This window comes from Haliotis cracherodii, unplaced genomic scaffold (genome assembly GCF_022045235.1).
Source record: "Haliotis cracherodii isolate W230 unplaced genomic scaffold, xgHalCrac1.p SCAF_7, whole genome shotgun sequence".
NCBI lineage: Eukaryota > Metazoa > Mollusca > Gastropoda > Lepetellida > Haliotidae > Haliotis > Haliotis cracherodii.
Genome location: NW_027266330.1, coordinates 38,198,851 through 38,212,063, shown reverse-complemented (window position 1 = coordinate 38,212,063; position 13,213 = coordinate 38,198,851). Strand labels below are relative to the sequence as shown.

General features: G+C 39.1%; 2 protein-coding genes across 3 annotated transcripts; both read left to right on the top strand.

Annotated features, from left to right (window-relative positions):
- The first annotated feature begins 1,039 nt into the window (after window positions 1-1,039).
- On the top strand, window positions 1,040-3,493 carry LOC139448868 (uncharacterized). The gene is made up of 2 exons (XM_071230390.1): window positions 1,040-2,086; window positions 3,443-3,493. The coding sequence occupies exons 1-2, from the start codon at window positions 1,040-1,042 to the stop codon at window positions 3,491-3,493; spliced, it is 1,098 nt and encodes a 365-aa protein (XP_071086491.1).
- Window positions 3,494-5,154: 1,661 nt separating this feature from the next.
- On the top strand, window positions 5,155-11,153 carry LOC139447847 (tumor necrosis factor-like). Of its 2 annotated transcripts, XM_071229322.1 has the most exons (5): window positions 5,155-5,204; window positions 9,669-9,851; window positions 10,011-10,071; window positions 10,332-10,421; window positions 10,644-11,153. In XM_071229322.1, exons 2-5 carry the CDS (start codon window positions 9,708-9,710, stop codon window positions 11,066-11,068), a joined length of 720 nt encoding a protein of 239 aa, XP_071085423.1. In that variant the 5' UTR covers window positions 5,155-5,204; window positions 9,669-9,707; the 3' UTR covers window positions 11,069-11,153. The 2 variants fall into 2 exon arrangements, with proteins under 2 accessions (XP_071085423.1, XP_071085424.1); XM_071229323.1 differs by lacking the exon at window positions 10,332-10,421.
- The last annotated feature ends 2,060 nt before the right edge of the window (window positions 11,154-13,213 follow it).

Here is a 13,213-nt window from a genome sequence, read left to right as displayed (position 1 = left end):
ACGTTTTACATTTGCGGATGTTATTGAGTATTTATTGAACGGGATTTATATTTTATTTCGTTTTAGCAACAACGTTGTTTTTTTACTGTTGAAAACATAAACTGGTTTATATAAGTCTTTATTTACATACAACGAATATTACCACTAACAACAGGATACTCATTGAAACATATTTTGTTTGTTTTATTATTAATGTTCATTGTAATGATTTGCCTACAAATCTACTTTAACATGTACATCTGTTAGTTTTTAAAAAAATAAATGACTAAAACAGTATTTCCAAATTCCAATGGTTCCTGATTTACAACTGACAGAAAATAAAAGAATCCCGGATTTAATGTAATATAGTACGTTTGAGGTAGACTCAGCGATGTGTGTATCTACTCTACCATACATGGGTATTTCGTCAACAATTACCATTAAGCTGATGAAAAGCGTGTTTATTCTTGCTGATGTATACGTATTTAGTTGTTTACGAATATTTCTTACACGACCGTCTCAGTAAACATGAGATATATACAGTGTACATATTGTATTCGGCAACTATGGTCCTGTCTACCCACCAATAAAGGGCGTTACCTGTAAACTTGCTTCACTTTGTAACGTTATGAAAGGCCATGTGTGCCCTAAACAAACGTGACGTCTCATAGTCCCTCGTATGTACATATAAAAAGTCCGAAGAACGTCACATTCGGACGTTATTTATGTAGCTTGAGATCATTATTCACTTTTGTGCAGAGAGAAAAAGCTGGAGTAAGCATTATAATTAACTGTGACGGTAGAATTTATACCATATTGACTCTTGTTTGTTAACCTCCAGTGGGTAGTGAGGTGTCCTAGTGTTTGAGGACTCCTCTCTAATACACTGGTACTGAACGTAAGGCACCGTGCAGCCAATCTGTAAGGTGAGACATACTTACTTAGAGTCTTGATGCGTCCAATCTCGATGATCATCGCCTGTCCGTGTATACCGTCAGATCTTATAATCGCCTGTCCGAGTATACCTTGAGGTTCGATCATCGCCTGCCCGAGTACACCGATGGGTATGATCATCGCCTCTCCGAGTATACCGTCAGGTCTGGTCATTGTCTGTTCGAGTATACCGCCAGGTCTGATCATAGGTTGTCCGAGTGTACTGTCAGGTCTGATAATCGCTTATCCGAGCATACCGTCAGGTCTGATCATCGCCAGTTCGAGTAAACCGTCAGATCCGATCATCGCCTGTCCGAGTATACCGCCAGGTCTGGTCATCGGTTGTCCGAGTATACTGCCAGGTCTGGTCATCGCCTGTCCGAGTATACCGCCAGGTCTGATCATCGCCTGTCCAAGTATACCGCCAGGTCTGATCATCGCCTGTCCGAGTATACCGTCAGGTCTGATCATCGCCTGTCCGAGTATACCGTCAGGTCCGATCATCGGTTGTCCAAGTATACCGCCAGGTCTGATCATCGCCTGTCCGAGTATACCGCCAGGTCTGATCATCGCCTGTCCGAGTATACCGCCAGGTCTGATCATCGCCTGTCCAAGTATACCGCCAGGTCTGATCATCGCCTGTCCGAGTATACCGCCAGGTCTGATCATCGCCTGTCCGAGTATACCGCCAGGTCTGATCATCGCCTGTCCGAGTATACCGCCAGGTCTGATCATCGCCTGTCCGAGTATACCGCCAAGTCTGATCATCGGTTGTCCGAGTATACCGCCAGGTCTGATCATCGCCTGTCCGAGTATACCGTCAGTTCCGATCATCGTCTGTCCGAGTATACCGCCAGGTCTGGTCATCGCCTGTCCGAGTATACCGCCAGGTCTGGTCATCGCTTGTCCGAGTATACCGCCAAGTCTGATCATCAGTTTTCCAAGTGTACCGCCAGGACCGATCATCGCCTGTCCGAGTATACCGCCAGGTCTGGTCATCGCTTGTCCGAGTATACCGCCAGGTTCGATCATCGCCTGTCCGAGTATACCGCCAGGTCCGATCATCGGTTGTCCAAGCATACCGCCAGGTCTGATCATCGCTTGTTCCTTGCCTATGTACCATGTGTCATGCGAGATTTACCGACATATCCTCTATGTGGCACTGTCAAGGCAGGTAAGTGAGTTACATACTGACACAGCTCAAATGAATACCATCTTGCAGCACATGTTGAAGTAGAAATGGTAACAGCGTTAGAATAAATTGATCATCAAGATTATTGTATTTTCTTTGCGAGGCATTTAGAAGTTGGAGTACTAAGTAAGGATAAGATATATGAATGAACAACTTCTTTATTACAATTAGGAGCGACGTTTCGGTGCAGTCTAGTTCTAGTTTCGAATCACGCAGTCGAAGCCTGTTCTTAAACTGATCTCCCCATGAACAATGTGGTGGCACCTCATGTCTACGAAGAGTAGCGATGGATCCCAAATGATGAGCTACGAGCTGTCGTTATATATATATATATAATCCGGGAAAAAAAACATAAACTGTCACAAACAGAATGTATTTCTAATTAAACACTCACATGGTGAAGGGTGCATAAAAACAGCAAATGTGTTCACATATACGTACAATTTCAAAACGTTATCTTTATATCCTAAATGGCAAAAGAAACGTACATTTTTATGATTCACATAATTGAAGTTAATTTTACCTAAGCACTGGCCGCATGTATTACATTTGAATGACCTCATAGCACCCATTAGGACCATTTTCTCCTGGTGGGTATTATTTTATTCTTATCCAACTTTCAAATGGCCTTCAAAGACACAAGAAACCCAGGGAATGTTTATTTTTTTCTCACCAGGAAATTAGTTGTACGCGAAGATCATTTTTATGCAAAACGTTTAATTCTTCAAAAGCTAAAATGTATGGCATCTTTAAAACATAATTACATGAAACTTTGGAACCGAAACAACGGTACCTAAATATACACATTTTCTCACTGTTCGTCACCGTATTCCTATAGAAGTTGTGCGATCGAAAATTACTCACTTAATATAAGGAAAATGTAATCTTTGTAAGTGATGTATTTCATAAATTATTCTCATGTACATATTTTAAAGGGTTAGGAAGTTATATGTAGACATACATCATTTTGGTATTTCAAACATTATAACATTCATGAAATTACACCAGAACACAAATATTAGCACCTTACGAAATTAATTGAAATAATTGAAACATTTCATTCCTCTGTGAACGCTGTCTGGATATAAAGTGCATATCATAGTCGATTATATTGTGATTGCCAGTACATCTCTAGATTATTGTGTATATAGTTTGTAAATCATCACATGCCGTGTCACTCACGACTGCGCGCCTCAACAATAGCGACTATCCAGACTATCTCAAAGATCTTATATCCCTGTTCTCTCCAGAGCGTGCTCTCCGATCCTCTTGTGGAACTCTACTGTATCAGCCTCTGTCTACTTCTGCTATGTCTGACCGTGCCTTCTCCCTTTGCAGTACACGGTTATGGAACTCTTTGCCTTTGAATCTGAGAAACTCTGCTTCTAAGGAAACGTTTAAGTCTCTCCTCAAAACACACTTCTTCACTTCAGCTTTTCAATAGATCTCCTGATTGTTGGCATATGTACATAGACATTACTTTTTAACTTTGTCACAGCGCCAGTGAGCAACTGTCGATGGATTTTAGGCGCTTAACAAATCAATTATTATTATTATTATTATTATTATTATTATTATTATTTTTATTATTATATACAAATTCAGCATGCAAGCGGTGGTATACAAATGACACGTTCATTTTCATCATTGATATGCGTTTCATAATTTCCGTCAATATATATGTTGGCTTGTAGAAACAACTTCACATGATCCTTATTTCTTTACATACATGGATGTTTGTGTTGTTAATACGCATACTCTTATAATGGTTAGCATAAACTGCCAAGTGTGTTTCAGAAATGGATAGCAACAAAAGTCGCCAAGTTTCAATCAAGGAAAGGGTTGTGAAAGCTGTGTGTTCGTCACTTCTTTTGAAGTGAGTTTAGTGAATATAAGAAACAAATATTAGGAATGGAGTTACATGTATGTGTATTGACCTTGTGCGATTCCAGACACGTTGGCGAAAATATGCCCATGGTAGCTTGTTGAAGATAAACCTTAAAAGAAAGAATATCCTATGACAGTAATTTTGGACACTGACAAATGATACAGGTTGAATCATAATCATGATGATCAAGACGGGAATTTAACATTTGTAAAAACAACTGTTCTGTGTGTAAAATATGTTCATTTCAGACACAAAATGTTAGTCCAACACAACCCGTACAATTAAGCAATCTACACTTGCCATATATTATAGACTTGCATGGGCTGTATTGGATATATTTATTTCAGGGTCTGTGCAAACATTGTTATCGTATGTGTCATAGAGCATACACATACAAACGTTTATCACATACTTCATTTTGGAGGTGAGAAAAGTTATTTTTTCATTCCTTTGAACATAACACTTTAAGGGAAATATTTTCACTCGATGATAGTGAGTGAGTTGGATTTATAGCCGCATTTTACATTGTTCTAGTTATGTCACGGCGTGTCAGCTTATGATTAATGTGGGAGGAAAGCCCGAGGTGATGCATGTCTCAGACGTTTACCACTTCGGTGAAACCCACGAGCACGGGTGTGGTGCTGACAAACCTAGAATCATAATCCGGGCGAACCGGGATTCGAACCCACAATCATAGGTTTCTGGCGTGCCCAAGCACGCGAGTCCGTATCTAAAAAAAGACGCCCTCGTGCATATTCATAAGGCTCGCGTGTGGAGATGGTCATGAATATGCATGAGGGCGTCTATTTTTAGATACGGACTCCTGTAGCCCAAGGGACGCAACTCCGCACAGTGAATCGCGGCGCCTTAGACGACTGGGACACGCGTGCCCACTTCGATGAAAGAAACATGATACTACAGGAGACACGTAAAATATCTTCCATTATGTATCTCCGAGGCAAAAAGAGCAATATTTCGATAAATTTTGTGAGGAAATATAAACCTAGCTGCAGATCCATTTTAAATAATTAATAATTGATACTGAACACAACAATTTGTACTAATGAGTCATAATAATTTGTAAACATCGGGAAAAACCCACCCATGCAGTCACATCTATTTCCCGAGAATCGACGCGTTAATCAGTATTTCCCTACTTTCACTTTAACCTCCTGAGTGTTGAGGTTGATAGAAATACGTTTACATGATCAGGTAAGACAAATACAATTTCCTTCGGATTGGATAGACGTAACAGGTCAAAACGCAGCAGATATAATTTCTAATCTACTTCTAGCTATTGTGGAAATTGTTAAGACGATCCTGATTTGGACCATAACGCATATGTGATATCACCTCTTTCCTTAACCAACATTGTGTTACACTATTTGTAACGCTGATAGCGTGAGCTACAACTGTGTGGCAGCTTGTGTTGGGTTTACCCACCAGCAAACCTGGTTGTAGGTTGTTCAAGGAATATGTGTGCTTCGTGTTAATCTTTAACCTTTATGCAATCGTTTACCTTTAACCGTTGGGATAACACTAATTTAGGGTTATTGTTTACCGTCAGTTTACAGTTAAACCTTATTCTCAGACATTAACGGATATATAAAATTATTCAATATTAGTTACAATTTATAGTGTGCTTTTAACATTTGTCGCATTTTGAGGAAATGACGTATACCGGGAGTATACTGCTATTGTTACTTAGTTGAGGTGATAATCAAGGCGACCTTCCATATTTTAACATAGAATCGCGACTATTGAAGAGTTATGATCGATTTGTGGCTCCCACGGAACGGTCGACATGGCATGAATATGAATATACCCCGCGGAACAAGTTGCATGAATCAACAAGAACTACTTGCATTGCATTGCTGATTATTTTCTGGGTTTGACGTGTTGTGTCTCTACACGGGGTTGTCTCCCAAATACTTTACTCGTACAATTCAGCGAAACGAAAGACCATTAAAGTTCTACAATGACAGAAGCATGACAGGAAAGCTAACAAATACGGGATTTACGGAAATGTCTTTCATGACAATGTGATATATTTTTATCTATTAAATATGCTTTTAAGAATTCATAGTTTGGGTTTTTAAGGTGTAATTCATTCACATATTCATCAATCTTGATGGTAGTAAAAGGCCAAGAACAGGACCAGCAGTTATATTTATTAACACTTTTGAGGAGTGACGTTCCGGCAGTTGACAGGACTTATTGATACATATAAACAAGGACCCTCTAGCCTCCAGATAATACTGATAATACTAAAACTGATAATACTAGCCAACTCCAGATGTTTCGGCGAGTTGTTGTCAGTGAACAGTGCTTAATAGAATGATAGCATGATTAAAAGGAAAAATAATGCCTCACTATGCTTTATAATGCTCATAATGCTTTATATTCCATTCATAAAGTGCATCCGTATGCACTTAATTTCATTCTCTAGTAAAAAAACCATGCTGTCGTAGGAATCGATAGAAGGTTTATAATATTTTAACATCTCACCCTATGTAATTGTCATGCAAACTAGCTATTTATAACTGATGATACATGCGCATTATCTGAAAGGTTATACTGTAAAAAATTCATAGTTTACGAATACATATACATGTAGATCTATTATCTACCTTAAATTTCGGGTCCATCCGGAGAGTGGAAGGTCCGAGGTTTGATGCCGGACGCGTCATGCCAAAAGACGTTGAAAGATGATACTGGCGCTCGGCATAAAGGCGCTAAAACCAGGACTGGTCGGTTCGGAGTATACTGTGTCAGAACGCTAAAAGCAATGCATCAATACCTCTGAGTCTTTTGATGAAAGGCATGCGGCGGCTCAAACGAACAATGAACACTCTTAGAACTGAGATGAGGAAGGATGATATACACGCTGGCACTTTTCAGATTATTTACATGTATTAACGCATCATAATATCATATGATATATATATATATGTGTGTAATTAAATGTAATAAGCGTACATTATCATCAGGCCTTGGCTGCAAAATATGTACATTAAATTAACATTTTGTCGTGGCTCATGTCTTACATCGTGGGCCTTTGATTTTCTTTCAAACCTTATCGCAATCGGAAACGAGGGCATCAAAAGACACAGTGTCGTTCATATTCACATGTTCATGTCTGAAGCAAATTCAAACTTTAAGACACTGTTACCACATGGAAACAGTAATATCTAGAGCCTACACATATTCATGAATAAACTGCTGTCACGTACCCGGAAAAGAGGAGAGCATATTCTCTTAAATCATTGCTTTAACCAACAATGCAGTAAGGTTCCGTTACCTTACACACATAGTTGGCGTCAATACACTACTAACTCTGGTCATCGTAATACACCTTCCCGGGGACTAGTGTGACGGTTGTGTGCTCTAGATGGGTGGTTGTGTTTCAAAGAAAGCGCAGTGTAACAGTATAATATTTCAATATACTATATTGCCAATTAAATGCGCTATTTTTTTAAAATTCATGATTCGGTGTTGAAATTTCAAGGTAAATTAATTAATGCTTTACATAATGATTGTTTCTTGCATTTTAAATTTCAGATGTTAATTTAAATTTTCAACAAAGTACTATATGTTGAACTTTTAACATGGTCTCTTGATTTTTTTTAAAACAAAATATAAAATGATATAACCTTAAAGGGTTTTCGTAATATACATACCCAAATACATTTTCACAAATGCTTGGTCGACAGTCAAATTAAGGGTCCACCAACTTGTTTATTTTGCTATGGAAAATGAAGTTAAATATTACACGTATTACTAGGAACTATTAATACGTTAATATGCTTTATAAATTGCAGTTCAAAATTATGTCACAAATCATTTTTTTCATTGAAATGATTGTTATGCTATTGATAAGTTGCTCTGCTGATTGAATGCCAATTCCTTGATTCTGATTGATCGTCTACAGATATTGCTTTATATGTATTTTATGGAAAAAACAGGTCTGGATACCTCTTCCTTCATCTACCCATTACAGTTTAAAAAAACAAAAATGTCTGATAATTGTTTATCCTTTAGAAATTCATCATACGTAGACTGTACTACAAGCTCGTATACAATATATGAGAGGATGGAAGCTTGTTGTTTGTACCTTACAAACATATTATCTGAGAGATCATTTGTACATGAAACTTACATTTGTTTTAGAGATTTATAAGGCTGGCGGAAAAGTCATAGCAATTACGCGCAATGTACCATAGAAAAACCCCGACCCGTAACTACTTTCTTGTAGACATTCAGAGCTGTGGATATAAAAGTCGTGTGGGCTGGTTATTGCTCGGCGCTGTTGAATGCTGTAACAAACTTCACTGTTGACTTCTTTATTTACAAGATTGAACATAGAGCGGTTGTCCTCAGTATTTCATTGGCTGATTCTCATCCTAATCTACTTGTAGCGTGGTTTCAGTAGAACACCTTCATGTTCCTTTTCAGTTCTTATCAATTGTGTAGCTGAAAGGTTCAGCTTAAACAACGAAGAAGAGTTGAATCTAAGATACCATATTCTATGATAATCCTGTTCGTAATTTTTTTTTAAAGTCAATATATGTTTGAAAAATGTGTAATGCAGTCATATTGGTATATTCTGATACTCGCAACTGAGATGTTTTGGGGGTTGGGATATAAGTAAGTGACTCAAATATTGACATTGTTTATAGAATATTACTTTACTTCTAACGGCTGTAGCGGCATCTAGTGATGAAAGCGCGGTTGAAAAAAAAAATATCATCAACAATATTGTATCGTGAGTTTTATATATGACTTTCTCATGATACAGGCAAATGGGTTTTCCCCAAAATGATTTGTACATGTGACAAATATATGCGCTTCTCATCAGGAAGTTGGTTGTCACGTGTTCATCGTCATATTTCTCGAGGAATACAGCTCCTTACAATTGTCTTTGTAGAGATTATTTTGTACTGGATATATCATCTACAAACACCTAATACACAAATATGCGTAACAGTACTTCCGCCTGTACACACCTGACATGCCAGCGATGTTATACATGCCCTCTTCAGGGTTAGGCGTTAAATAAGATCCGGCAATATATACGGTCAATCCCATTATCTCAAATGTACCGACATCTCGAATGTCGTGATTACCATCACTGTCTCTCCAAGCAGCCTCCAGATGACATTGATGCTGAGTGAGTGAGTGGGTTGGGTTTAACGCCGCTTTTAACAGTATTCCAGTTATATCCCGGCGTGTCAGCTTAATGTGGGAGGAAAGCCCGAAGTGATGCAGGTCTCAGACGTTTACCACTTCGGTGAAACCCACGAGCACGGGTATGGTGCGGACAAACCTATAAACATAATCGGGACGAACCGGGATTCGAACCCACAATCATTGGTTTCTGGCATACTCAAGGGACGCAACTCTGCACAGCGAATCGTGGCGCCTAAGACGACTGGGCCACCCGTGACCCTGTAAACAAGTTGAAACAACTTGTTATAATCTTGAATATGCATCTTCATACAGGAAACTGTGTGTATGTATTACCTTAATAACGGTTGACATGCACAGCCATCTGACATTTTGTACTTGTCACCAAAACTATCCTGAACTGGTTGCATAGAGTACTGCAGCATTTTAGACTGCGACCCAAATGTGTTCCTGAGTATTAAAATGATAGCTCAATCTTATGTGTTTCAGAATAGTTCAGCAAAAAAAAACAGACGTAAAGAGTCAATTATGAAAAGGATTGTGAAAGGTGTGTGTTCATCACTTCTTGTGTTGAATATAGCAGTAGGCATTGCAGTTATTTGCCGTGTGGTATCCAGTATTCGTGATACAGGGATGAGTAACACAGGAAGTTTGAAACAAGAAATAAGCAAGGTAAGCAGACATTGACCTTGTCATTTAAATTCCAGAGTACAATACCTGTAATATTAGATTTGATTTGATAATACTATTTAGTAATTGTCTACTTTTGTTCATATTATTGTTGCAGATTGTTATTGTGTAAACTAATGTATTTGTGTAATCATGTTACAGATGTATGAAGAACGAGTGCAATTAATGAACAATAATGATTATGATGATCATAAACGGAAAGGTGAGTAAATGAAATAATACACAATGTCTTATAATCTGCTTCATCCCAAATTAAGATTCAGCTGTAACAACTTTCAAGTTTGCATTAGAAATAAACATGTTAAAGGTCATGGTAACATCGTACTCAGTGAAAACTGACACAAATAAGCCGTTTAAGCCATATACAATAAAATGTAGAAATGTTGTTGAATGATTCGTTTTGATCATGATGCTACTATGAAAAGTGTGTGTGATATAAAGCTATGTTTAAAACTGATACAGGTGCAAAGCAACCGAGCTCGTCAGTAGCATTCCTGAACCTACTGAAACCTGTAGCATATTTCCCTGGACTTGAGTTCCGTGGACACATTGGTAAGATATCCAACTAACTTTCACTGAGTCAAATGTACACTTATATCATTCCCTGTATTGTTGTAACGTATTAGGGGATGCGTTTTCCTTACACGATCTTGAGACGTTGCGTTCCCCTTCATATGTGTTTGTCGACGTTTTGTTTATTTCGCTGTAATTAATGTCTAACAAGCAATGATTCCACCAATAATGCATGTCCCTATGAACAACTTTTAATTTCAGGAACCACAGGAAATGAAACACCAATAAGAATCTGGGTGCCGTTTGTTGGACCAGGGAGACGACTCTTGTATAACGGGATGCGGTATGAAAATGGCAGCATCATAATTCCCGCCACGGGTGTGTATGTTGTATACAGCCATGTCAAGTTCTACACAGAAAGGAATCGTCGGGGAGATACAGAAACTGATTTCCACCATTCCATAATGCGATACAATGCACTAGAACAGACGAGTACAACTGCACTTGCTGACGCAGTGTCTGAGAATAAAAACGACATCATTGACGGCGCTAGCCTGGAATACTCCAGTGACATCCATGGACTTCTGCAACTCAATGCTGGGGATCAGTTGGTTGTTAAAGTATCAAGGATAAACCCACTAAGGCATGACAGAGACTGGCATTACTTTGGTGTATATATGATTTAAACACTACATCTAGGCAATCTAACAGGTTGTTTTGATATAGAAATGCATTGTGCACCAATGCCTTCACTTCATTTGTTCACTTCATATTGCTTCTTGTTTTAGGTTCAAAAGTCATCTCTTGTACATAATCATTACAATTATAGTATGCATAGACCTGCATGCATATGCCATCCTTACGTTGTCAGCAAACTGGCGGGGATAATCTATTTTATAATATGGACGAGTCTTCCAAGAAGTTCTTTGTTTGGAATCCCGTTACGGGATTCCGAATTCATATAGTCACTACACAGTAATTACCGCCAAAGTCACCCTATTGATAACCCGATTGTTCTAAAGAGAAGAGCATCATTAGGATATTTTGTATATACAGTAAACTACGTTTATAACGAACACGCTTATAACGAACTGGCGGATATAACGAAAATATTTTTTGTCCCGGCCATTTGCTGTATATATACTTATACTTATACTTATATTTTCAAACTGTATTAAGACGAATATATTCAAGATCTGTCCACTGATCTACATTTACAGTGGTACGAGGATAACATTTATCATTCTCTTTGCTGAAGGGATTTTCTATATACATTGTTGATTTTGTTATATCATAATTCATGTTGCTGTTTGTGCTGATGAATACGTATTTAGTTGTTTACGAATATGTCTTACACGACCTTCTAAGTAAACATGCGATATATACAATGTACATATTGTATTCGGCAACTACGGTCCTGTGTACCCACCGTTAAAGGGCGTAACCTGTAAACTTGCTTCACTTTGTAACGTTATGAAAGGCCATGTGTGCCCTAAACAAACGTGACGTCTCATAGTCCCTCGTATGTACATATATAAAGTCCGAAGAACGTCACATTAAGACGTTTTTTTATGTGGCTTGAGATCATTATTCACTTTTGTGCAGAGAGAAAAAGCTGGAGTAAGCATTCGGCAGGTAACGTTGACTTTTTTCAGCGCATTATAATAAACTGTGACGGTAGAATTTATACCATATTTCTTGTTGGTTAACCTCCAGTGAGTAGTTAGGTGTCCTAGTGTTTGAGGACTCCTCTCTAATACACTGGTACTGAACGTAAGGCACCATGCAGCCAATCTGTAAGGTGAGACATACTTACTTAGTGTCTTGATCCGTCCAATCTCGATGATCATTGCCTGTCCCTGTATACCGTCAGATCTTATAATCGCCTGTCCGAGTATACCTTGAGGTTCGATCATCGCCAGTCCGAGTATACCGTTAGGTCTGATCATCGCCTGTCCGTGTATAACGTCAGATCTTATAATCGCCTGTCCGAGTATACCCTGAGGTTCGATCATCGCCTGCCCGAGTATATCGATGGGTATGATCATCGCCTGTTCGAGTATACCGTCAGGTCTGATCATCGCTTCTCCGAGTGTACCGCCAGGTCTGATCATAGCCTGTCCGTGTATACCGTCAGATCTTATAATCGCCTGTCCGAGTAGACCGCCAGGTCTGATCATCGCCTGTCCGAGTTTTCCACCAGGTCTGGTCAATGGCTGTCCGTGTATACCGCCAGGTCCGATCATCGCCTGTCCGAGTGTACCGCCAGGTCTGATCATCGCTTCTCCGAGTGTACCGCCAGGTCTGATCATCGCCTGTCCGTGTATACCGTCAGATCTTATAATCGCCTGTCCGAATATACCCTGAGGTTCGATCATCGCCTGCCCGAGTATATCGATGGGTATGATCATCGCCTGTTCGAGTATACCGTCAGGTCTGATCATCGCTTCTCCGAGTGTACCGCCAGGTCTGATCATCGCCTGTCCGAGTTTTCCACCAGGTCTGGTGATCGCTTGTCCGAGTGTACCGCCAGGTCTGATCATCGTTTGTTCCCTGCCTATGTACCATGTGTCATGCGAGATTTACCGACATATCCTCTATGCGGCACTGTCAAGGCAGGTAAGTGAGTTACATACTGACACAGCTCAAATGAATACCATCTTGCAGCAAATGTTGAAGTAGAAATGGTAACAGCGGTAGAATAAATTGATCATCAAAATTCTTCTTTTCTTCCTTTAGAGGCATTTAGAAGTTGGAGTACTAAGTAAGGATAAGATATATGGATGAACAACTTCTTTATTACAATTAGGAGCGACGTTTCGGTGCAGGTT

Excerpts from the sequence above, each read along its gene's own strand:
- LOC139447847 (XM_071229322.1), top strand. The coding sequence starts at position 9,708 with ATGAAAAGGATTGTGAAAGGTGTGTGTTCATCACTTCTTGTGTTGAAT. Across the intron at positions 9,852-10,010 it reads TGAAACAAGAAATAAGCAAG|ATGTATGAAGAACGAGTGCA; the intron begins GTAAGCAGACAT and ends ATCATGTTACAG. Across the intron at positions 10,072-10,331 it reads TGATGATCATAAACGGAAAG|GTGCAAAGCAACCGAGCTCG; the intron begins GTGAGTAAATGA and ends AAACTGATACAG.
- LOC139448868 (XM_071230390.1), top strand. The coding sequence starts at position 1,040 with ATGGGTATGATCATCGCCTCTCCGAGTATACCGTCAGGTCTGGTCATT. Across the intron at positions 2,087-3,442 it reads ATGTGGCACTGTCAAGGCAG|TACACGGTTATGGAACTCTT; the intron begins GTAAGTGAGTTA and ends CTCCCTTTGCAG.